This window comes from Fusarium odoratissimum (assembly GCF_000260195.1).
Source record: "Fusarium odoratissimum NRRL 54006 unplaced genomic scaffold supercont1.12, whole genome shotgun sequence".
In the NCBI taxonomy this organism is placed as follows: domain Eukaryota; kingdom Fungi; phylum Ascomycota; class Sordariomycetes; order Hypocreales; family Nectriaceae; genus Fusarium; species Fusarium odoratissimum.
In genome coordinates this window covers 426,999-449,602 of record NW_022158698.1, presented here as the reverse complement: position 1 = coordinate 449,602, position 22,604 = coordinate 426,999, and the positions used below count along the sequence as shown (strand labels likewise).

At 49.4% G+C, this 22,604-nt stretch overlaps 8 protein-coding genes across 14 annotated transcripts; 3 read left to right on the top strand and 5 right to left on the bottom strand.

Moving 5' to 3' along the window:
* On the bottom strand, nt 1-4,153 carry FOIG_08123 (lon protease like, mitochondrial). The gene is made up of 2 exons (XM_031208022.1): nt 653-4,153; nt 1-595 (listed from the first exon to the last, which is right to left on the bottom strand). Exons 1-2 carry the CDS (start codon nt 3,836-3,838, stop codon nt 431-433), a joined length of 3,351 nt encoding a protein of 1,116 aa, XP_031062156.1. The 5' UTR covers nt 3,839-4,153; the 3' UTR covers nt 1-430.
* A 721-nt stretch (nt 4,154-4,874) lies between these two features.
* Nucleotides 4,875-5,964, top strand: FOIG_08122 (uncharacterized protein). The gene has a single exon (XM_031208021.1). It carries the CDS (start codon nt 5,074-5,076, stop codon nt 5,581-5,583), a length of 510 nt encoding a protein of 169 aa, XP_031062155.1. The 5' UTR covers nt 4,875-5,073; the 3' UTR covers nt 5,584-5,964.
* Nucleotides 4,899-10,247, bottom strand: FOIG_08121 (uncharacterized protein). 3 transcript variants are annotated; one of them, XM_031208019.1, is made up of 6 exons: nt 9,279-10,247; nt 8,939-9,208; nt 8,426-8,887; nt 7,822-8,377; nt 7,646-7,767; nt 4,899-7,595 (listed from the first exon to the last, which is right to left on the bottom strand). In XM_031208019.1, the coding sequence occupies exons 1-6, from the start codon at nt 9,777-9,779 to the stop codon at nt 6,576-6,578; spliced, it is 2,931 nt and encodes a 976-aa protein (XP_031062153.1). In that variant the 5' UTR covers nt 9,780-10,247; the 3' UTR covers nt 4,899-6,575. The 3 variants fall into 3 exon arrangements, with proteins under 3 accessions (XP_031062153.1, XP_031062152.1, XP_031062154.1); XM_031208018.1 differs by having other exon boundaries at nt 7,646-8,377; nt 9,279-10,209; XM_031208020.1 differs by having other exon boundaries at nt 7,646-8,377; nt 8,426-9,208.
* Nucleotides 10,248-12,117: 1,870 nt separating this feature from the next.
* Nucleotides 12,118-15,712, bottom strand: FOIG_08120 (uncharacterized protein). The gene has a single exon (XM_031208017.1). It carries the CDS (start codon nt 15,389-15,391, stop codon nt 12,887-12,889), a length of 2,505 nt encoding a protein of 834 aa, XP_031062151.1. The 5' UTR covers nt 15,392-15,712; the 3' UTR covers nt 12,118-12,886.
* Nucleotides 15,713-15,795: 83 nt separating this feature from the next.
* Nucleotides 15,796-18,038, top strand: FOIG_08119 (uncharacterized protein). 2 transcript variants are annotated; one of them, XM_031208015.1, is made up of 4 exons: nt 15,796-16,816; nt 16,871-16,899; nt 16,956-17,417; nt 17,466-18,038. In XM_031208015.1, exons 1-4 carry the CDS (start codon nt 16,605-16,607, stop codon nt 17,639-17,641), a joined length of 879 nt encoding a protein of 292 aa, XP_031062149.1. In that variant the 5' UTR covers nt 15,796-16,604; the 3' UTR covers nt 17,642-18,038. The 2 variants fall into 2 exon arrangements, with proteins under 2 accessions (XP_031062149.1, XP_031062150.1); XM_031208016.1 differs by lacking the exon at nt 17,466-18,038 and having other exon boundaries at nt 16,044-16,816; nt 16,956-17,456.
* FOIG_08118 (mediator-RNA polymerase II transcription subunit 21) lies at nt 16,509-18,447 on the bottom strand. Its single transcript, XM_031208014.1, has 3 exons — nt 18,348-18,447; nt 18,189-18,297; nt 16,509-18,136 (listed from the first exon to the last, which is right to left on the bottom strand). Exons 1-3 carry the CDS (start codon nt 18,387-18,389, stop codon nt 17,877-17,879), a joined length of 411 nt encoding a protein of 136 aa, XP_031062148.1. The 5' UTR covers nt 18,390-18,447; the 3' UTR covers nt 16,509-17,876.
* Nucleotides 18,448-18,554: 107 nt separating this feature from the next.
* On the top strand, nt 18,555-21,329 carry FOIG_08117 (uncharacterized protein). The gene is made up of 3 exons (XM_031208013.1): nt 18,555-19,166; nt 19,218-19,768; nt 19,821-21,329. The coding sequence occupies exons 1-3, from the start codon at nt 18,761-18,763 to the stop codon at nt 20,010-20,012; spliced, it is 1,149 nt and encodes a 382-aa protein (XP_031062147.1). The 5' UTR covers nt 18,555-18,760; the 3' UTR covers nt 20,013-21,329.
* Nucleotides 20,088-22,529, bottom strand: FOIG_08116 (uncharacterized protein). Of its 4 annotated transcripts, XM_031208011.1 has the most exons (4): nt 22,387-22,521; nt 21,313-22,334; nt 20,595-21,204; nt 20,088-20,517 (listed from the first exon to the last, which is right to left on the bottom strand). In XM_031208011.1, exons 3-4 carry the CDS (start codon nt 21,006-21,008, stop codon nt 20,365-20,367), a joined length of 567 nt encoding a protein of 188 aa, XP_031062145.1. In that variant the 5' UTR covers nt 21,009-21,204; nt 21,313-22,334; nt 22,387-22,521; the 3' UTR covers nt 20,088-20,364. The 4 variants fall into 4 exon arrangements, with proteins under 4 accessions (XP_031062145.1, XP_031062143.1, XP_031062144.1 ...); XM_031208009.1 differs by having other exon boundaries at nt 21,313-22,529; XM_031208010.1 differs by having other exon boundaries at nt 20,595-22,334; nt 22,387-22,470.
* Between the last annotated feature and the right edge of the window lie 75 nt (nt 22,530-22,604).

Sequence of the window (22,604 nt, the reverse complement as noted above, 5' to 3'; positions counted from 1 at the left end):
CCATTACGCATTGCGGCTGGAATCATAAACACTTACCAAGTTTATGAACAGATTCTTGTTATGCCTGTGATATAACGATCAGTATCACTGACTCAGGCAGCACCTTGCGATCATAACATCATGCGCCCGGGCTGGGTAGTGAAGTAGAATGACGTCGCTTTCCTATACATACAATTATACATGAAGGCGTCAACTACACGCTGCCTTGTGACACCCCAAACAAACCACTAATGCATGCTTCTAATAGTACAATTTCCTCATTTTGGGAATAACAAGAGTAGGAGTCTTTATATCGTTCATCTAAATTTCTCGCCCATGCCCAAACGCCCTTCAAATCATGCCCTGCAACGTTCATGAACATCAACCTTCTTTCGGTTGGTGCTAGATGATGGTTGCAAGGCTAGAATGCATCAATGCCTCGTTCGGTATTTTAGTCCTCCTCTTCAGCTGACTCGGAGTCGTTCTTCTTCTGCTGAGCCTTCCACTCGCAGATCTTGCACGTGTTGGCCTTCTCCTTATCAATGTTGGGGAAGACAAGGTCAAAGACCTCAGGGTACCAGGCCACAGCATGACCTTCAAGACCCTCCTTGATGTTCTAGAAGTACTCGTTAGTAACCGAAAATTAAATACCGGATAAGATGGGGAAACATACCTCAGGTAGCTCTAGCCAGTCAGACATGTTGTCCTTGGGGAAGATGATGGTCTTGCAGCCAGCTCGTCGAGCAGCAACAGTCTTCTCACGAAGACCACCAATGCGTAGTACCTTTCCAGTGAGTGTGATCTCACCAGTCATGGCAACTGTAGGATCAACGGGGGCATCGAGAGCAAGAGAAAGGAGGGAAGTAGCCATTGTGATACCAGCTGAAGGACCATCCTTGGAGACGGCACCATCTGGAACGTGCAGATGCATCTTTGCCTTGTCGAAGAAGTGGTTGTCAGGGAATTGCTTAACCATGAAAGACTTGGCGAAAGAGTAGGCGATGGTGGTAGATTCCTTCATGACGTTCTTGAGGTTACCGGTGATCTCAAGGTGAGGTCGTGTAGATGGTCGGAGGGGAGCCTGGAGGATAGATTCGATGTACATGGCAGCACCGCCGAGTTGTGTCCAGGCGAGGCCCATGGAAACACCAGGAGGGTTGACCTCGTAGAGACGGTCAGAGGTGAAGACAGGAGGTCCAACGTAGTCAGTGAGATTGTCCTTGCCGATAACAACATGGACAGAGTCAGGGACGTTGAGTGGCTTGCGGGGTTTCTCCGTGGTCGCGCCAGTTTCGTTAGAGGTGGACTCCTTACCCTCGGTAACCTCCTCGGTTTTGCTCTTCTTCTCAGCCTCCTCAAGAGCAGACTTACCCTCCTCGGTGAGGGCCTCCTCTTCAGGCAAAACTTCCTCACCGAGCTCCTGAACGATCTTGAGGGCGGACTTTCGGTAGACCTTCTCGATCTGCTTCTTGAGGTTTCGCACACCAGACTCACGGCAGTATGACTTGATGAGCTCCTCAATTGCCTCCTCGCTCAAGTTGACATCAGCGTTCTGAAGTCCAGCAGTCTCCTTGGCAGCGGGTGCAAGATATCGTTGGGCAATGGCCATCTTCTCGTCGGCAACGTAACCAGAGAGTGTGATGAGCTCCATGCGGTCGAGCAGGGGTCGAGGAATAGTATCAGTCATGTTGGCAGTGCACACGAACAAGACCTTGGACAGATCTACAGGCACGTCCATGTAGTGATCCAAGAAAGAGCTGTTCTGCTCAGGGTCGAGCAATTCCAGCAGAGCAGAAGAGGGATCGCCCTGGTAACCTCGGCCAATTTTGTCAATCTCATCGATGAGGATGAGAGGGTTCTCAGTTTGACACTTCTTCAGCGCCTGGATCATACGACCAGGAAGGGCACCAACATAGGTTCTTCGGTGACCCTTGATCTCAGCAACATCTGTGAGACCACCGACACTGAATCGGTAGTACTCACGGTTAAGAGCTCGGGCAATCGACTTTCCAATACTTGTCTTACCCACACCAGGAGGTCCGACGAAGCAGAGAATCTTGCCCTCGACAGTGCCTCGAAGCTTACCAACAGCGATGAACTCCAGAATGCGGTCCTTGACGTCCTTGAGACCGTGGTGGTCCTCGTCCAGAATCTTGACTGCATTAGGGATGCCGAAGTTCTCGGCACTCCTCCTGCCCCAGGGAATCTGGGTGAGCCAGTCCAGGTAGTTCCTTGTGACGTTAAACTCGGAAGCAGCTGTCTCAAGATGAGCAAGCTTGTTAAGCTCCTCATCGAAGACCTTGCGAACTGCCTCAGGCATGGCAAGGCTGTTGGCCTTCTCCTTGAACTTCTCAACCAGTTTGTCCTTTCCATCGGATTCAAGGCCAAGCTCACGGCGGATGCCCTTCATCTGCTCCATAAGCCAGTACTCGCGCTGTCTCTTACTAATCTTATTTTCGACGTCCTTGCTGATCTTGGACTGTAGTTGAGCATTCATGAGCTCCTTCTTCAGCACCACAAGAGCCTTCTGCATCCTCTCCTCGACGTTAAGGCAACCAAGCACCTCTTGCAGCTCCTTTTGCTCGCCTGAAGATACGGCAGCGGCAAAGTCAGCGAGCTTAGCGGGCTCTGATGTAACATTTCCGGTTGATTGACTCATAGAGAAAGTGGAGATCTGGTCTCGGAAGAGATTGTTCATTGTGGCGACTTCCTTGAAAACGTTGACAATTTCGTTGGTGACGGCGCGAATGACAGGGCTCTTGGGGTCGTATGGCTCATCGACAAGGTTCTCGACGTTGACCAGACTGACGGGGTATCTCTTGAGGAATGATGTTGGCTCGTACTTTTCGGCTGTCTGGTCAGGCTTCTTCTCCACAGCGCTCTCTTCGAAGCTGGCAACGACATCTCCCTTCTTCTCAGGAGTAGTCTCCTCCTCTGCGGGCTTCTGGGGAATCGGTTCAGGTGTGGGCTCGGCCTTAGTATCGGTCTTCTTGGTAGTATCTTGGCCACCAGGTGGTAGTAGGCTGGATAACTTGATACGGCGATGAGGGTAGAGGATGGCAGTCAAGGCACCTTCTTGGCCGTGAATAGGGAAAGCGCTTGTGATTTGGGCGAAGACACCAACATCGTAGACGTCCTCGGGGTTCCTGATCACATCCTCATCCTCGTTCTCGTCCTTGAACAAGAATGCACCAACGTATGGTTGACCACGCTTAATCGACTCAGTGATTGCATTCGCCACCTCGGGGTCCTTAATGGTAATAGCCTTGTAGAAGCCAGGGAAGAGTGGTCGTCGAGCAATCGGGATCGCTAGGACTTGAGGGTAGACTTCGGGAACAACAGGCTTCTGAAGAGCCTTCTCAGCAGAAGGCTTTCTACCGCGACGACCTCCATCACCACCGGAGTTGTCGCCTCCGGATCCCGAACCGGCACCTCCAGCAGCACTTCCCGCCTTCCCATCATTCGATTGACCAGCATTATCGTTCTTTCCAGAGCCAGGTGAATCGGGGCCTGGATTCCTCGACTCGGCCAGTAATGGGCTATCGGCTTCCCTGCGCTTGTTCTCGATATTCGCCTTAGCCTCCTCGTCGGATAAGGGCTCCGTCAATGGCTCTATCGCAGACTCGAAGAAGCCCTTGTCGTTGCTGTCCTTCTCTTTGGTGACTCGGGCAGATGTGGAAAAGGCAGCGGCGACTAACCGCGGTTGAATGGCGGGAAGCCGACGACCGCAGATGTGATGGTTGCGGTAGGCGGGAGCAGAAGCCCATCGTGCAGCGGTTGCTTCGGAAGATACTCGTGATGCGTGGACGAGAGAGCGCTCAAGAATGAGGCGCCCTGAGAGGCGTGAACGGGGAATCATGATTGGTGATGCGATGCGATTCGATTGTAGCGAACACGGAGCTAGAGCTAGGATCCGAGGGGTTGAGAGACGAGAAGTAGAAGCTCCCCGCGATGGGCAGCTGTAGACTAGGGTAGACTAGACTCGACTAGTTGATACAATGAAGAATTAAAGAAGAAGAATAAAGTGTAAAAAGGAGACGAAATGGTCTATCATAAGCAGTTGACAAGGATAATGTAACTAGACTAGCAGCAGGCCGCAATTGTCCGCATCACCGCTTGGCTTGACCCTCGCTTTTGGTTTTGGTTGGTTTTGGTGGAGGCGACTTAATAATCGCGAACTCGGACTTTACTACATCATCCAAAATTTCGATTCCAAGACGTTCCGCGCTAGTTTAGTCAGCCACTGACCAATTAGACCCCGCTATCGGCTGTTGCGTTGGTCCGTTATCAGATTGCGATACAACTACCGTTGCTCGCGTGCCTCAACCGAAGCCTTCTCAACTTCTATAGGCCTCTCTGATTCTTGTGATTTGGTCAAGATATCTAGCTAGTTGTTCTCATCTAATCAATTTGGTATCAGTTTGATCCTCATGACCTGTCATCTCTGTCACCATCAGATCATGCTGTCATAGATAGGCAACTAGTAAGAAAGTCAATAAACCAGGAGATATAGTAAAAACACTCATTACTCGGTTCAATTATGTTATACTCAGAGCTTTACGCTATATATAATATCAAGGAAATACTATTGGGCATGTCAACAAAGCTTTGCTACTGTATATCTGCTTATACTTAGTAACCTACAGCTTCGACTAGGCATGTTGCGCTGTACCCCAGAAAATAAAGGCAAACCTTGCAATAGATCCAAGTATCATGACCTGCTTGCTCCTTATATCTCCAGTATCCAGTTGGACGTAATTAGCTTCCTAATTGGTATCAGAATAAACATCAAGTCATTTTTTCAAACATACCTACTAACACAACTCCTACTGTAAGTCATGAGCGGACTTGCAAGTTGATGATCGACAGTTGCGATTACCCTATACTTCTCCGCAACCAAGCTTGTCAACGACTAACAAGCTTCCTTCTCCAACTGCATTTCTTTGTTATTGACTTGAAGCCTGAAGGTCTTCGAACCTTTATCTATTCCATATCATACAATCATCTTCAGTGGAAACCATATTCTCTGCTCTCAACCCTTGACAAGCTTCCCCTCTCCACAATTGAGACATATTCAGTGCACTGATCTCAGCCATGTCACAAGATCAAGACGTTTCAAGCTCCCTCAAGAACCTGTCAATCGACACAAAGGACGAGCCTTCAGTGTTGTCCAAGAAGCCAGCACCCAAGAAGAAGGCCAAGAAGGTCGTCGCAGACTCATGGGAGGACTCCGACTCCGACTCTGATGCAGAGCCCGAGGTCGAGTCAGAGTCAAACAAGCCAACTCCCACCGCGACACCTGCACCGCCTCCCCCAACGCCCATGTCACCCGTCGGTGGCTTACCATGGGAGTCACCTTCAGGAAGTCCCGGCCCTCGCGCCGGAGCAGACCCGGATAAACGCCCTGAGAAGACAGATGCCGTGGCTCGTCGTATGATTGCTGCTGGACTAGGCCTTAAGGCACCGAAGCAGACGGAGGAGCAAAGGGCGTACCAGAGGAGTGTTCGTGAGCAGGAGAAGAAGAGAAGGGAGCAGGAGAAGGAGGAGGCAAAGAAACGACAGGCTGATGTTGAGAAGGCAAAGGCAGCCATTTGGGATGATTAACCGGATATCTGATTAACAAGCTTGGAAGACTGCATGGCAGACAACAAGAGCTTACAATTCACTTTTCTTCCTGGGCAACTCTCAGAGAACTCACTGAACCGAGTGACTTGGAGCCAAAGAGGAAAGATACAAGAAAGAATACCTACATAAGTTGTCAGGGTTGAGAAATACGTATGAACAAATCCCTGCTACCGATAACAAATGCTCTGTCTGGTCTGAGGTATATACTGCTTGGGTATCAGACTAAAACAGTTTACTTTACATGCGCAACGGTGCTTATTCTGGCCCATAGGATCATGTTTATACGATCATATGTACATTCAAAGACTTCACATAGTGGCTAACATGATGCAGCACAATTCGTGTATCGAGCAATCGCGGCCGAACCGCAGGTATCATTGCATTGTCATTTCTCAATCTCGGTTTGCCTAGGCAGTAGCAATGCTCTCAACTTTTCATGACCACATGCTGGAAATGCTTGTCTCTGTGCCTCCTCGATTCTCGAAGGCTTCCAGGCACAGCGTGTGATTCATGTGCCATATAGTTCCACGGCATGAAAGCTCATGCCAACCACATGACTTCCAAAACAAACCCAACTTTGACTCCGTGTATAAGTCTGAAGACAGACTTTTGATATTGTTTTCGTTGACAGTGGTATCTTTCTCGCCAAACATCCATCATGTCCCAAAATTTCATCTCAACCGGCAACCAGGGGTATTCTTCGTTTTTTTGGTCTCAGCTTTTCGTTACATGACTGGGTATAAGGAGTGGACGTCAAGTCATCAAAAGAGAACCCCCGATTCCATATAGACCAGGAAAAAGCAAAAAGTAACAGCAAGTAAAAAACAGGAAAGCACTCAAACGCAAATCAGGTAAAACAAACATGGCAAGACGTAAACCGACCGATGCACAAGTCGACGTTCCAGGGTATTTTTACGCCAGGGTATATCCAGCCGGGGTATTTGCATGTAGAGGTTCTAACACGGGGGAATCTAACGGAAAGGCCCAATAGGGGCGGGGTATCCTGAATTCATAGAATGAGAAGTGGAAGGGCGCCCGCTGTCGCCGGACGCGCGGGTGCTGTGGCGAGGTGTGACATCGCCAGGTTGAGGAATGGACAATTTGTTGTCCGTGTGAGTGCCGAAGGTTCGAGGAGCCCAAGGATTGTCGTCGTCAGGGAGGTTGACGCCGCTATCGTTCCAGGGGTTTCGGTCGGCGTTGAAGCTGCGGGTCGATTCGATCGAAATGAGCGAAGACTTAGAGACGTTGCTTGAACCCTTGAAAAAGTTACCGTTGCCAGAATGAGAGCTGTTCTTTCTGCGGTCCAAGAAAGATGAAATTGACGTCATACTGCCAGGCTTTCGGAGACGGTCGAGAATACTGCTTCGCTCGCGAGCGACTTCATCGCCAAAGCCAGTCTTGATAGGAGAATCAGTGGCGACAGGTGCAGGAGCGTGCTGTAGAAGCTTAGAGTCGAAATACTGCAGGGAATCTTCAAACGAGTCGGATTTAGGGCGAGGGAGAGCGCCCTTAACAACATTGATCTCAGCTCCGGAAGTTGCGAATTGAGACTGAATGAAGTCCATAGCATCACGGAGACCACCGGCGTTGTTGCGGGTGAACCCCCAAAGAAGAGTGACCGTAGGCTCGCCGTTCTCAGTGAGCTCGTCGGGGTTCTGCCTGACGCTGAGTTCAACCTCATGCTGGCTCTTCAGCTTGGGCACGAGGTCATGAGCAAATTCAGGCGACTCGAGGAACTTGACCAGCTCAGGAGTTCTGGCGAGGACAAGCTCATGCTTATCTGGGACCATGCCGAGAAACTCATCGACACAGTGAGGAACCTGCCACTGTGGACCGTTAACCGTAACCTCATCACTGGCTTGCTCAGTGCTGGGGAAGTTGATCTTGCAGTTGTACTTCTGCTCCAGGTCATCGATCTCAGGAAGTCTAGCAATAAGCTGACGATGATAGAGGCGGTCAACGCTGACAATCTGAGATGTGTACTCAGAATCCTATAGATTCTATTAGCATTGAGCGAGCGGTGGCATTAGGTGACACTTACGGCACGATCGACCATCTCCAAGATCTCGTTCTTGACAGCGTCCAAATTCTGGGCGTTTCGAGCTGGCGTGCGGCAGATGACATTGTCAACTTTGATATCGTCGTCTTCTCGACCCATTCCGCCTGTATCAAGGTTAGTAAGCTTATACCTGATAGTGTAGCAACGGTGACTCCGACCTCTATCCATAGCATTGGAGAACTTGACGAAGACCGAGTGCTTCTTCATGATGCGCTGGATGTGCTGACCACCAATACCGATGATGCGTTTGTGGTACTGATCCGGCACATGGAACGAAATCGATGCAGGCATTTCTTGCTCCACAAGAGTGAGGCCCTGCTTCATGGACTCATAAGTTGCTGCCATGACATCGATGTTGAAGTTGTACTCGTTGAAACCATCGAAAATGATCTGCACATTGCTCTGTCCCATTATCTTGTTGATTTTGCCGTTCTTTTTGCCACTGACGAATTCCTTGTGCTCATTGGCAAGCTCAATCTTGACCCGGATCTGGTACTGAGATTGAGAAATGAACTTCATCTCTGATATGACTTGAAGAGCTGTCTTGACAGCGTCATCAGAGCCAGTGATGGTGAAACTCAGTTTATCGAAGGAAAGATCGGCATCGGAGTTGGCGCAGATATCAACGAGCAAACTCTTGATGTCGTTGGGGTGAGGGAAATGCCTGGCATCAGCGGGCTGAATGAACCATCCCGCACTGTAGAATTGACCAGCCTGTGCCAAAGTTAGCAGGGTGTCTATTCGATTTCAGACATTACTTACCAAGGACATGATCTCTCGCACAGTTCGCTCAACGTGAAGACCTTCGCTTCCTTGAACTCGGACCATGTTACGCTGAGTAGCCAGGGGAGGGAACATGATGAAGGTGCCATTGGCCTCGAGAATCTTCCGGACCTTATCTAGACGACCCAGCAGAATACTGTCGATCTTGGCAGCAGGAATTGTTACGTCTTTAACGTACAATCTGATGCGCTGGACAGTTTCGTGAAGTTTCTGCTTTGCTAATTCAATAGCTTGGGGTGTTTCACCAGTGATAAAAATATCGTTGGGGTCACGGCGAGTCGCTTTAGGAGGACAGTAGCGGTACATTGCCGAGAACGGAGGTGGGAAGTAGATGGCAGTTCCAGTGGAAGACTCAATGAGCTTGATGTTTTTGCGATGTCGGCCACAGACAAGCTGGTGGAGGGAAGCCTCGAGTTTGGTACCATCGACAATTCGGCCAAGCTGCGTAAGTGTTAGAACAGCAGATAAATATAACTAAGCAGGAAACAGTACCAGAGTATCAATGTGGATCAGAACACGAGCCTTTGCGTGCTCGGATGATAGTATATCACCGTATATAGCAACTCTCCAGCGCTGATCCATGCGTAATTCAGCATCACCAGTCATACCGTCGACAACAGGGGTCAATTTAGGGCCAAGAAGAAAGATATCTACGCCACAGAAGGTGGAGATGTAATCGAGGGTATCAGTAACAGGCTTCTTGAGCACTCCGGCATTGAGATCGCAGACGAGTTGACCATCAATATCAATGGTGGTGCAGCGCTGTAAAAATGTTAGAGAAGAGCTTCGAATCGTACCGGGAGAGCCCAGGTGCATATGTGTAGGAACGTACAAGAGAAATTGGGGTATCATTCAAAATAGTCTCTCGGCTCTTGTGGACCAGCTCTGGAGAGCCCGAGAGACAAACAGTAGCAACCTGTTGGCCTTTTCCGCCCTTGAGCATTGTCGACAGGACATACGCCTCAACAGGAAGCGGCCCGTTGGTAATTTCCTGGCACATCCTGTGGAGGTTGTTCAGGTTCTGAACATGGACAGGCAGCTCGTGAATCTGGACGTCGTCCGGCGCGTCCTCGGGGTGTGTCCATCGTAGGACAGCGTCAGTGGTCGCGTGAAGAATGTCCTCAGTATCAGGGCCCGCAAGATCGGAAGCGAATGGGATGTTGAACGAGTAGAGAATGGTGGCATCGGCGGCTTGAGGGGAAGCCATGGGCTGACCGGGTTGAGCGGCGTTCTTGGGATGGTTGAGGGCATTCATGGGCATATTAGGACGGCCCATTACGAAATTGGGAGCCATTCTTTCCGACCAGTGACGCATATTTGCCAACTTATTCATGATGAGGATCGAGAAAGTTGCGTCGTTGGTATCGTCGTCGTCGTCCGAATCGTGGGCGGGCGGCGACGGTCGGCCAAGGTGGAGGAGGCTGAACGGAAGAGGACGCCGGGGGTGGAGAAGAGCCAAAGAGAAGAGAATACAAAGATGATGCGAGATTGATCAAGAGAAAGCGAAAACTGTATGGGTATCGAAGAAGCTGAGGTCAAGAAAGGGCCGTGAGGATGGGGGAAGGGGGTAAGGGTAGGGGAAGGGGAAAGAAAGAGAGATGGTGGTATTTGTGAGCTCTTTCCACGTCTGACGAGGGAGGGAGAGAGAGGTTAGGTTAGGTAGGTTGAGTGGAGGTTGACTGAGGTGAAGTGAGGTGAGGGAAGTGGAAGGGGAGAGGATAACTGAGGTATAGCGGAGCCAGGCGTAAAAAGCGAGGAACGTCAGGCCAAGTCAAGTCAGCAGAGACGTACCTACCTTCTGTGCCGTACCATACCGTCCGTACCTACTCGAGTACAAGACAAGCCAAAGTGGGTGACGAGCCAGGCGGCAGGTACAGCTGCTTAGTGCCCTGGTCCGCCTACCGTAACTTGCCAGGGAAGTAACTGGGGGGGAGATTTAAAAGAGGGCCCTAGCACGCTGGGACTAAACCTGAAGGCCTGTCTCTGTCTGTCTGAGATGGAATCTGAACTCAATTTTCACGATACAAGAGAAGAAATGACAACGCGAAACATCAGAATTGAAATGAAACCAGGATTCAAATAAGAGAAGCCCTAATACAACTGCATATCAAACATCCCACGCATGGTACAAGGTTTTGCGTCGAAAACCCCTCGGAATGGGTGGTCACTCTAATCATGGTCGAGGGTTTTGATAAGAACAGCCACAGTGAACACTGAACCACTAAACCCATCGATGATCCCTGACTGCCCTGGAACCAAGAGAAGTTTCAATTGCGCAGATCGTCAAAGTTGCGAACCCCAACGACCGTTCTCACCTGAGAAGTATAACTCGAAGCATAACTCGAAGCATCATACGGCTCATTCTTCACAATGACGATGTGCTGAACCAACATCAAAACTCAGCCATTGCCAACCCTCAGCTCCTCGGTTCGATCGCCTTCGAATAACAGCGTCTTAGGGCATGGATGTTTTCTGGGTAGTGGAGACCATCAGCCCAGGCTAGGAGCCTCCTCCTGCAGACCACAGTATCATCGTGGTCACTCCAACAGGTATAGGCAGTCTCCTCCCGCGGAACGCTACGCTGAACCGGTTGCGTTCCAAACACTTTAGTGGGATGTTCAAGGGCTTCGGCAAAGCATAGCAAAGCCTCCGGGTCGTCCATGGAGCGAAACTCAGTCAAGACCTGAAGTATGGATACTCGACACATCACCAAATCCACAAGCTGTCTCAAGTACCGCTGTCTCGAACACTAACACGAAGAGAGCCTGGATAGAGGGCAACAGCTGCATGAGGATGGGTCACCTCCGCCAATGACCAACCACTCAAGTCTGTTCACTGTCAAGGGCAGCTAAAGCCCATGTTTTTGCATCATAGTATCCAGATCCAAGACGATCATTTGGTCAGGCAGTCCACCGCATAAGCACAACAGATTGTAACCAGAGAAAACACCAACACACACCACACATCGCATCCATCATCAGCTGTGTTTGGCTTCGTTGCTAATGTTAGGCCAAGCTTCGATCACACGGCGTCCCCACACAAGACAAGGTCCTCGTCTGGTGTCTGTGTGACTTGTCCCAGGACGAACAAGGGAGCTGATTCGAGGACTGACCCATGCAAGCCGGCCTCTCACCAAGAGTCCGGCTACCGGCTCAGCCACTAGCAACTCGTCATTGAATATATCAGACTTTCAGGGACCTTATTTGGCTGGCACTGCAGAATGCAGAATGGCAATGTGCACACAGACTAAAAGACACAAGGATCTACAGTCTCGACTTCTGTACTGCAACATCGCGAACTCCTGCATTTATCAAGGGAGCTGGCATTCTTGGGGTCCGTTTGGATGTGGCGCAACAATTCTGGATCGCTGGGCAGACGCGCATATGCGTGTCCTAGCACCCTTTGTTGATTGCTTCACTGACTTGCCTCCTCGAATTCCAGAGGCTTACGTCGAATGCATGGTCATCACGAGCCACGCCACTCTTTTCACCCGTCAACCTTGAAGCTTATAGCCATGATATCAGTAACCTACATATTCTGTGACTAACTAACCACATCCGCCAATGGTTCAGCAGTTGGGCTAGCTGAATGTCCTCTTTGAGTAGCAGTTGATAAGCGAAGCCCAATATGTTTTTTTTGTGAACTGACTCGACAGGACATGTGAGAGCTGATAGTCAGACTCACCAGCCATGTCTCAAACGTTCATATTCGTACCTTAGGCTCGTGACATTTGCACTGACCTTTCAGGGTCCTTGCATATTCCGACTGGTCAGGAATTGGGACTCGACCTCTCAGATGTCCGTGAACTCTGCAGAGTCTTGAGAGACTGCCACGACAGCATGATTAATACCACTTGGAGCAGCATCTTCATGGTGTTTGATGAACCCCTGGGACGAGCCTATGGTCACATCTATACGACCCCTGCCTATCACCTCATTCCTTCGAACCATACCATATAGTCCTGTTTATTGATCAAGCGGTCTATCATATGACCAGCCGTATTTTGTTACAATCGGCGCTTATATCGGATATAGATTTTTATTTCACACGTTTGGTAGCACTTTCTCGCTTCTCGTTCCCTTCAAACCAGCTCTTATGGTGGGGTTCACCGTGTTGAGCTATGTTCTGTTGTGCTCAGGCGGATTCTTGCCGGCCATGATGAACTTTCATTGTCAACATAGAAACGCAAACCAATGTTTGGCCAATTGGGGTTTATTATTGCGGAGAACAGACGAGTGCTCGATCCGCTTCTCTGAACCACGGCCTCTTGATATTATAATTCCTATGCATTGAGTCCAAAGATAGTAGTTAAAGAGATAAACGTTGTTATTCAACTTGGGTGGAAGAATGGCCTTCTTACGTCATTAAATTATATTGGTAATACCGTCTGATATCAACTGGATCCGCTTCTATTTTAATACCGCTTTGGTTTGACATAGCTTAACGATAAACCTCCCTCCTCGCATCATCTGCGTAAACAATCTCCTGTGTAGCTCCTCGCGGTCTCTCAATGAAAGCAATCTCCTCCCCGCCTCTCATCGGTTGATTGTAGTACCGCTCCACCGGCCGCGTGTTGTACTCCTGTCTCACAACGCCTGGCTCTGCAGCAATGGCACCGTATTCCCGTACGTAAGGCTGTACAGCCTCACGGCGGCTCTCCGGGTGGACGCTTGTGGCATATTGACGTACGGGTGGCTCGGGTCGCACGCTCTGCACTCGGCCGTAGTCCCGGGCGACCTCATACCGAACAGCCTCTGCTGGTCGCACGCTGGTCGGCCTTGTGATATAATCTCTCGTCCCGTCTTCCATACGTCTTCGTTCTGGAGGTGCCATCACCTCAACGAATTCCCCTGAGGGACCTATTGGCCGTGTTGAATGCTCACGTGGCCTATGGTCCCTGTAATCCTGCGATACGTACTCCGGTTGTGTAACAACCCGCCTAGGCATATACGATGGTGAACGTCTCCTGTAGACTGCCCCTCCTTCTTCGTACGCCTCCATCGCTTGGGGCCTCCGAACCGGAGCTCGTTCATAAAAGACCTCGGGTTCGCCGGATCGAGCGGGAGAAGCTGCGGAGTGCCGGATGATCGTCGAACGTGGTGGCTCAATATACTCACGTCCATAAGCATCTACGATAATTCGAGTTGGCGGCGGCCTTTGAGGTGCCAGAAACACACCGCCTTCTGTTCTTAAGCCTGTAGGTGACGCTTCATGTGCTCCCGCATAGGGCCACGATGGGCGCGGATAACCGTCGTTAGGTCGAACTTGGGAGCTTGCTGTTCCCCCCATCGACAGCCTCTGGTGAGGAGGGGGAACATGTGGGGGCTGTTCAATAGGATACGGTCCACCGGAAACGTATCGATCATCGGCGTATTCTCTCCTATAGACAGCAGTTCCAGGAACAGTGGTGCTCGCTGCACGTTGTGATGAAAAGCCTACTGTGTCATAGCCTATCGGCACTCGATCATCTCGCTCTTGACGGTTATGCACAGGCACAGGTTCTGGAGGATAGAGGCCAGGGTGAGGCTCGAAACGAACTTCTTCGTAGACAGGTTCATCTGGTTGTTGCTGAGCGTACCTTTGACGTTTATTGGGACGAATATAAGAAGGGGCATTCATAGGGGAAGGAGATCTAGGTTCAGCCTTGATATAAGGCGTTGGTTCAGTCTCGGGCGCTTGCCTGTCAGCCTTTCTCTTCTTCTTCTTTGCTTTCCGCCTATCCGATGCGCCGCCTTGAGGCGAGCTTTCAGGACTAGTGACAGCGACTGGCTCGTTCCTGAGAGCAGCAACTTGAGCGGGAGTACCAGTGGACGAAGTTGATGTCGCTTCGGCAGCCTGAGGTCGTGGCCTAGTATTCATTAATGCCGAAGTCTGCGCATTCTGAGGCGATCTCTCATGTGCTCTGATCAGAGGAGAAGGGGGACGGCTGTCAATATAGTGTTCACGGGGAGGCTGTCGAGAGGCTGGTCCGTGATCAACTCTACGCCTATCGCTCTCCCCATTACTGGGACTTTGTCTGGCGCTTCTATCCTGTCTAGGTGCTGTCTTGTCTGCATTATAAGTAGCAAGGCCAGGGACCTGAACAGGTCGTGAAGTGCTGTTAACGCTCAACGAACCGACAAAAGGGTCTGGATTTGCGCAGGCTTCTTGAGGTCTAGTGTGGCTCGGTGCGTACGGTTCCGGAGGGACTTGCTCAAAACCAATCAGACGTTGTCGCGAAATAGGAGCGTTTTGGCTATTTATCTTTGGTTGCGACTCCGCGACGGGTACTTGTGCCTCTTCGGACTCGTTACGGACTCGGGAAGTCAAAACGGACGATGGAGTGTTGTGCTGCGACGAGTAGAAAGTGTTGTCATCGAAGGAATCACTTGCATTGTCAATGTTAGTAGCATCAGCAGCAGTAGTGTCGGGATCAGCATTGCTTTCCACAAGCGTCAAGGCTTTCGTCAAGACCTCGTTAAGATCGAATTCGACGATAGGCTCCCCTTGCGCCACGCTCTTAGCAGTTACTCGTCTCTGATCAACTTCGTCTCTCAAAGCACGTTCCAGCCTCTGTCTCTGCAACTTCAACTCTGCTTTGACCAAATCCTCAGATTTCTCTAGGAAGATGGGGTTGATCTCAGTAGATCCTGTCCCGTATGGCTTGCTGTTGTTGGTAGCAGACACATCTGCTTGCTTTTCGTTCGCGATGGTTTGCCGTTGAGCGTCTGCCTGATGACACGGCGTTCCATCTTGCGTGGAAATATCTATCGGACGGATGGAAGTTTGTGCGGAAGGGATAAAGTTAGAGGGGACCTTGATAGTCGGATGTTTACCAGAGAGAACAGTTGTTGAGAAGCGTACAATCTTCTCATACTGCTCGATCTGATGACGCTCCTTTTCAGCAAGACCAGCAAGCTCATTCCTACTAGCAAGAGGTCCCTGAACAGCAATCTCTTGTGCCATGATGGCGGCGAGTGAAATGTACACGTCGCGTCACCAGGTGACACCAGATTAAAATAAAAAAAGGGAGCAAGCAAGCAATAGGACCAAGTCCAAGTTAGCTCAACGAAAGTGTTGGGTAATAAGCCCGACCGACAACGCCACTCTTGACGCGATATGACGCGGACCAAAGAGATACTACTGATCAAAATGTAAATGCGCTGTTTTGGCTGTTGTTCAAGAAATGGAAGCTCTGATGTTGGAGGTCTGTGCAATTAATGGAGTGGTTTTTAGAGCCACTGGCGCCTCGACTCGGGTGGACGCGAAAGGCAAACAATTTAGGCGGTGTAAGCGGCAGAATTCTTTCACTACAGGGTCTTGAGATCCATGCCTTAACTGGTGAACTGCTGATCAGATGAAAATAGTAGCATGAAACCAAATTAATTATCAACAATTGAAATTTCTTTTGTATTCGCTCTGCAACTAAATAATCATCTGGAATTGTTTCATTAAACCTATTACAACTTTGACTTAGACGGCATTGGGTTGAATGTCATGTGTTAGTGTCATAGCTCTTACACGGACTGTCCATTGAGCCTCAATATCAAGAACACGACACTTGTGGCCATACAAATTCGATCCTTGAAGATAACAAAGACTAATATCCATGCTTTCAGGAAGTTCGACTAGTCTAAAGGCCCTGGATTTATCGTCTTGTCCTATCATTTAGTGTCCGAACCATGAGGCTCATGATGAACTCCCTGTAAGCATGGATCATGTAAACGACTGTAGTATTACGCGTGGCTCGACAGCCTCCTTTAAGCCCATGAAGCTTTATGCCATGATGATCTAGGAGTCGAAGTCCTATGACCTATTCACACGTGTTTTTAAATGGAGATTCAATCAAACAAAGGGGTTGTCTTCCATGACATTCCTCGAATGTTTGCTCAACAACAACTCATATGTTACCAAAAGCAACTTGTGACAGAATGACAGTCCCGCGATCGGAGACCGGAAGACGATCCGCGCCGAACTTTGCTCATTATTCAGCCACACCGCAAGAGTCATTGGGTGAAACGTAGCGCACCAACGGACGGATACCGACGATGACCTACGGATACTGCAGAGTTGATCCAAAGAAGCGATTGATTACTTACTAGCCTTGCGTTTTTAGCCCAGATCGCCATTCCCTATAAAATTCTATTTAAACTGTCTCTCTCCTCCTCATAGCCATTCAATGTACCAATTACGACCACGTGTCACCGCAATATCATCATTGAAGCGCTTCTCAAAACCTTTAGTTGCCTCCTCTTTATTGCTCAACTCAAATCTTACACCTCGCTATCCTCACCTTGCCAACCACAACCCCAGCCTCAATATTCAGACTCATACCAAATTCAATATGGGCAGTACTCAGGACATGAACCCGGGAAAGCCGGTCCTATTCTTGTTAGTCTTTTCGAAAATTCACCTCTTATAGGCTTTGAGCTAACTGTGCGGCAGCGATATTGACAACTGCCTCTATCCGCGGAGTAAGCTAAGACTGAAATTAGCGTTTATGATTACTTAAAACTAACAGTGAATGAAGGCGCAAAAGTCCATGACATAATGGCCAAACTCATCGATGAGTACTTCTCCAAACACCTGGAGATTCCTTGGGATGAGGCAGTGAAACTGCACAAAGAGTATTACACCAACTACGGCCTCGCCATTGAGGGGTTGGTGCGCCATCACCAAATCGATCCTCTGGATTACAACGCCAAAGTGGACGATGCTTTACCCCTCGAAGGAATCATCAAGCCCAACCCTGAGCTACGCGAACTCCTAGAGGATATCGACAAGTCCAAGGTTACTGTGTGGCTTTTCACCAACGCCTATGTGAACCACGGGAAGAGAGTTGTTCGCCTCTTGGGCATCGAGGACATCTTCGATGGTCTCACATACTGCAACTATGCGGAACAACCATTACTCTGCAAGCCAGATCCCCGCATGTACGAGAAGGCCATGCGCGAGGCAGGCGTCGAGCGTGTGGAGGACTGTTACTTTGTTGGTAAGTTCCCCCACGCTGTTACCCATAACTCCATCTAACCCCTTCTAGATGATTCTGCCTTGAACTGCACAGAAGCCAAGAAATTTGGTTGGACAGCAGCTCATCTCGTTGAGGAGGGAGTACCAGCTCCCAAAACCCCTGCTTCGCAATACCAAATCCAGCATCTGCGAGAGCTACGGAATGTCTACCCGCAGTTCTTCAAATCTACTTCAAACAAGGCATAGATTATGACATTTGAGGTTGGTTACGAAATAGAGGGGATTATAGGGCATATGATAGAATTTTTAGACGGTGGCGTTCAAGGCGCTCACTAGGCTGAGATACCTTTGTATTATGGTTTTTCAACAAAAATAATAAAATGCTCGTTTGCATGGGCTGTCAGCCTTCCATTTGGTTATTCGTACCCTGAACTCCTCGCTACGCATCAATAAACGTGTCAAAAACAGACCGAACCCGTAATTATGGTCGTCGTATGCTGCGAATAACACTGTCAAGCTCAGACAAAATCTGATCTTTCTCCTTGATTGCTTCTTGGCGTTGGGCTTCAGCAATCTTCAAATCCTCCTCCAGCTCTTTGATGTATCTCTCCTGATCCATCTCACTGTTGTCTAAGCCGGGGAGAGATGAGATGAGGACCTCGATTTGCTGCTCTTTGACAATAAGATCCTGTGACAACTCTACCATACCCGCTCGAAACTCATCTGGAGGAAGTGAATCAACTGAGGAAAGTTAGCATGTTTCCCTTCAAATGTGTTATGAGTTTGGACATGCCTTCTTTTGGAGCATCTTTCACTTCGCGAACCTTGTCATTAGGACCAAGTGTTTCAAGGTCATGGCGCTTGTTGACATAGTGAAGGCACGCAACGAACTGTGTGGCCAGCTGTAGAATTTATAAGCGGAAGATATTTATGAGATATACTCTGGTCGTACCTGATCTACAGCATCTTGTAGTTGTGTTAATCGATCACCCATGATGCTGGCTGGAAGCTCTCAAACAAAGTAGTTCTAATGATTTACAGCTTCAAGGCTCATTCACACCTCAATCTCACACTGGCTTAGCTGTCACGTGGAGATATGCCGGAGGTCGGGCAATCAACAATCCGCCCCGGAAATTCTGGAGCTCAGTGATGGAAGGAAGTGAACACCGTTGTCTCTGGGCGAGCTATGACATGATTGGCACGGCATGGTCCAAGTGGCAGCAACACCATGTTCGCTCTTTCTTAAACCTGTCAAGTCCACATCTTTTACTTCGCCTTCGTGCGCTTCTGTCTCTCTCATCCGATTCTTTAACCCAATAAACTTTTTCTCTACACTCTTTTTTACATTGACTTTTGCAGTAAAATATGTCTGAGCAACCTCCCCAGCCAGGCCCCCAGCCTGGGCAGATTCCCATGCCGCAACCTGGGCAGCGACCTACACCCGAGCAGATCCAGGCAATGCAGCGCCAACTCGCCATTGATGCTGAGAAGAACGGCATGACTGTCCCTGAATTTATCGAGCATATCAAGAGACAAGCGCAAGAGCAAATGAGAATGCGCGCACAACAGCAACAGCAAGGTCATGATCACGACCACGATCACAACGGTCATTCTCATGATCACGGTCAACCTCCCCAGCAGGGTCGCGCCCAGCCTATTACGCCGGGACCCCCCAACCCCAAGGCTATTGCTCTTGCCTCGTTCCTCCGAGGCCAGGATCTCAAGCCCAGAACTGTGATTCTGAACGGCGAGCGAAAGGACATGTTTCGAGGTAGGCCACATGGCACCAATATCTTCCACGCCAGAAGCTGACACAATCTAGTCAAGCGAGCCCTCCGAGCTCTTCAGTCCCCCGCATATGAGAAAGCCCGCAAGAAGAACCCTCTTCTCCCAGAAATCACCGACCGAGCTTCTCTCGAGAACACCTTCAAGCTGCTACCCCTGAGCATGCTTGCCCTCCGAGTTTCCAAGGTCGAGCCACAGGCAGGCCCTAACGGAAAGAAGCCCAAACGTGTTAAAGGACAGTGGACTGTCAAGATTGAGCAGCAACAAGAGGCAAAGGACGATATGTACTACTGCTGGCTGTGGGAAGGTAGCCAGCTCAAGCGCAAGATCTACGCTGGTCTTGCACTCCTTGCTATCTTCGCTATCGTCTTGTACCCTCTGTGGCCTCTGGTGTTGCGCCAGGGTGTCTACTACCTCAGTTGGGGACTCCTTGGTCTGCTCGGACTGTTCTTTTTGATGGCCATCTTTCGTGTTATCCTGTTCTGTATCACCTACTTCACTACACCACCTGGCCTATGGCTATTCCCCAACTTGTGGGAGGACGTTTCTTTCATGGACAGTTTCAGACCCGTTTGGGCTTGGCACGAGGTCAGTTGACTATGCTACGAGAGAATGAAACAAATTACTAATATGCATACAGACCGAGAAGAAGAAGAAAAAGAAGAAGTCTGCTGCCCCTGGAACCACCCCCAACCCCGCCTTCGCAGCCGCCACTGGTCAAGTTAACACGAGTGCGACTACAACTGGTACGGATACTCAGGTCAAGACTGGCGATGTGCAGCAACGGCACTACGAGGCCCCAAGAGTTGAAGAGCTCGATGACGATGAGTAGATGGCATCTAAAAGTGACCTTGGGTGATGGCGTTTTTTTGGGAGTTGTAATAGTATCGTGGATCTTCCGTGTAGTGTGGAAAGCAATCAAAGCGGTTTCTTTTTTGTATGAGATTTTTCCAATTATACAGGCATGTACAATGCCAATTTTGTCGTGAAATGTTCATATCTTGGATGGATATCTAGAAAACAAACCGAAGCACCCCGCCAGCCATAGTCCATGATAAGAACAGCAATATCGAGTCGCCTCGTTTTCCTCCAATGAAGGGAATTTTCTACAGCACTTTTGAATAGTCGATCCTTGTCAATGACAGGAGCTCGATACACTTGACCCCTCCATGATAGCTAGCTCCTCAGGACTGCAACGTTAGATGTTTCCAAAAGAAGGTACCGCCCTTGAGTTCTCCATTTGGACTTAGACCATATTTTGGGATCTGGCCAAGCTCGACATAACCAAACTTTTTATACACCTCTTCTGCTGGGCTTCCGGTCTCTGTGTCGAGAAGCTAAGCAGTTGTTAGTTATCGGGACTTACATGCCGAAGAGCTAACGTTAGTATAGTTACGATGGACATTGAACTTACCAGAATAGTTCGACCACGCTTGGTCGCTTCAGCTTCGAGGGCAGAAATCAAAGTTCTGGCACCACCTCGACCGCGAAAAGCTTTATGGACGAGAAGCTTTTCAACGACACCGCGGAATGGGCCAGTTTCTGAAGAGGGCATATTTAGCATGACAACGCCCACCACATCGGAACCGTTCGGCCGAGCTCCGGGTTCGCAGTCGTTCAGGAGAATGAATATGAGCCGTTTTCCGTCTGCCACCTCTGCAATTCGCTCTTTCCACCAAGCAAGAAGTTTCTCGTGAGATAGGGGCGGGAGGAATTCTGCGATAGTTCGGTCGTGAGTGATACAGGAGGCATGAATGGCTGCAAGATAGGGTATCAGGTGCCCATGCTGCCCTGGCGAGAAGAGGGCCACTGTTCCTGAAGCTGTCATGTTGAGAATATCTTGTTGATTGGAAGAGCTTATGTCGAGAGTCTTGAGTTTAAGTGGTTCCAAGAGAGTAAGTTGTGTCTCAGTGTACAATGCTTCCTTGTCATATAAGCATCTGCAGGATTGGAGACCATGTATCCAACCGCAATGGATATTTGAATTGATCAGTGAAATACCGGTCAACGCTGGCGTAGCAATTCTGTACAAGGCTTGACTTGTTAGGCAACCCGATGAGGGGAGATAACTTATGGGTGATCCGATTTAGGAGCTCGAACCCGGTGCAAGCTAGTAGTAGTAGTAGACTTACTTGAAGATTTTAAACTTGGGCTGATGGGCTCTCAAGTAAGCAGTTGAAGGTTAGAAAATGTAGGAATTGTAAAGACAAAGTGTTGAGAAAAACAAGCCGGAGAATTTCGGCTCAGGGAGTTAAATGGTCATGGATGTAAAAAAGACCTGAGCATCAAAACGTGACTGATTACCTGCCTTGCCTCTCCTTAGAGGTTAGGTTACTACAGTATTTAAGATGAGGTCTCTCCGTCCGTGTGAGTGTGATTCAGTGAACCAGAAAAAAAGTCGCCTTCTCCCCTGCAGCCACTGCAAGCTAAGGTAAACGCTGTGCTCGTGGATGCAAGGTTTGGGTTACAAGGTGCCCTAGCAAAGATGGAAGTTTTCCAGCTTCCAGTTCCTGAGATGGTCCCCTCCATCAGTGGAGTTGCCCTGTAGTTACCGTCCCGGCGGGTAATTGCAGCAGCCCTGAAGGTACGGCAAGTTGCCTGGGCTGCGTGTCCAGTGGATTTTAGCGTATAAGTTGACGGCTCCGCAACCCATCAAATCAACCCCCCCGGTCGACTTAGTTAGCCAGCCAAGTTGGCTCTTTTACACCCTCAGAACAACTCTGGATTGGATCGAATCCTTTCACTCTCTGCGGAAGCAATCGTGAAGAGGTTGCACGCCACGGTTGCCACAGATTGTCGGAATAAAATGGCGCATATACAAATCTGGCAGTTGAGAATTGCTTTTGCCTTTGCTGGTGGCTTCAAAACTGGTTGAGTTGACCGACGATCAAGGCTAACTAAGAGTTGAGGCCTGAAAGCTAGTGAATTCATGGATGGGTTGATGAAACGAGACGGGACGGGACGGATGGAGAACGGGAACTCTTCGTACTGTCTGTCCACTACATTCCTTGCAACTCCTTCGTACTGGTCCGTGGATAACATCGTGACAAAGTCCACTCTATCAGCTCATCCTTCGGTGTTCAAACACCGAGTCATGGACACCTGTAGCTAATCCAGGACAATCACATTGTTAATCTCGGTTGCCGAAAACAGGCTGAGTGATCCATATCAGCGTTGATATCATAATCAGTTGACTGAGCTTATACCAGTTATAGTATCTCACACAAGGAAGCATAACAGGCTATCACGGCTATTCATCTTTGGATGAGTTGTTGCAGGCCAAGAGGTTTCATCGGGTTTAAGCAGCAGTTCACACGAGCCCTTATACAGCTGGACATGCGAGTTCGGTAGATTTTTAGTTACTTGTCCCAATGGGTTGCCCTGCATTAGAGTCTTTTACCGGGGTTTGGTTTCGGCAGTCAAA

Coding starts and splice junctions, on each gene's coding strand:
- FOIG_08117 (XM_031208013.1), top strand. CDS start 18,761: ATGTCTGAGCAACCTCCCCAGCCAGGCCCCCAGCCTGGGCAGATTCCC. Junction 19,167..19,217: donor GCGAAAGGACATGTTTCGAG/GTAGGCCACATG, acceptor GACACAATCTAG/TCAAGCGAGCCCTCCGAGCT. Junction 19,769..19,820: donor CCGTTTGGGCTTGGCACGAG/GTCAGTTGACTA, acceptor ATATGCATACAG/ACCGAGAAGAAGAAGAAAAA.
- FOIG_08116 (XM_031208009.1), bottom strand. CDS start 21,008: ATGACAGCTTCAGGAACAGTGGCCCTCTTCTCGCCAGGGCAGCATGGG. Junction 20,518..20,594: donor AGCGTGGTCGAACTATTCTG/GTAAGTTCAATG, acceptor ACAACTGCTTAG/CTTCTCGACACAGAGACCGG.
- FOIG_08120 (XM_031208017.1), bottom strand. CDS start 15,391: ATGGCACAAGAGATTGCTGTTCAGGGACCTCTTGCTAGTAGGAATGAG.
- FOIG_08121 (XM_031208018.1), bottom strand. CDS start 9,779: ATGAATAAGTTGGCAAATATGCGTCACTGGTCGGAAAGAATGGCTCCC. Junction 8,378..8,425: donor TGCGAGAGATCATGTCCTTG/GTAAGTAATGTC, acceptor ACTTTGGCACAG/GCTGGTCAATTCTACAGTGC. Junction 7,596..7,645: donor TGGAGATGGTCGATCGTGCC/GTAAGTGTCACC, acceptor TAGAATCTATAG/GATTCTGAGTACACATCTCA.
- FOIG_08119 (XM_031208015.1), top strand. CDS start 16,605: ATGTACCAATTACGACCACGTGTCACCGCAATATCATCATTGAAGCGC. Junction 16,817..16,870: donor GGAAAGCCGGTCCTATTCTT/GTTAGTCTTTTC, acceptor ACTGTGCGGCAG/CGATATTGACAACTGCCTCT. Junction 17,418..17,465: donor GGAGGACTGTTACTTTGTTG/GTAAGTTCCCCC, acceptor AACCCCTTCTAG/ATGATTCTGCCTTGAACTGC.
- FOIG_08118 (XM_031208014.1), bottom strand. CDS start 18,389: ATGGGTGATCGATTAACACAACTACAAGATGCTGTAGATCAG. Junction 18,298..18,347: donor TACAAGATGCTGTAGATCAG/GTACGACCAGAG, acceptor TAAATTCTACAG/CTGGCCACACAGTTCGTTGC. Junction 18,137..18,188: donor GAAAGATGCTCCAAAAGAAG/GCATGTCCAAAC, acceptor AACTTTCCTCAG/TTGATTCACTTCCTCCAGAT.
- FOIG_08123 (XM_031208022.1), bottom strand. CDS start 3,838: ATGATTCCCCGTTCACGCCTCTCAGGGCGCCTCATTCTTGAGCGCTCT. Junction 596..652: donor ACTGGCTAGAGCTACCTGAG/GTATGTTTCCCC, acceptor GAGTACTTCTAG/AACATCAAGGAGGGTCTTGA.
- FOIG_08122 (XM_031208021.1), top strand. CDS start 5,074: ATGTCACAAGATCAAGACGTTTCAAGCTCCCTCAAGAACCTGTCAATC.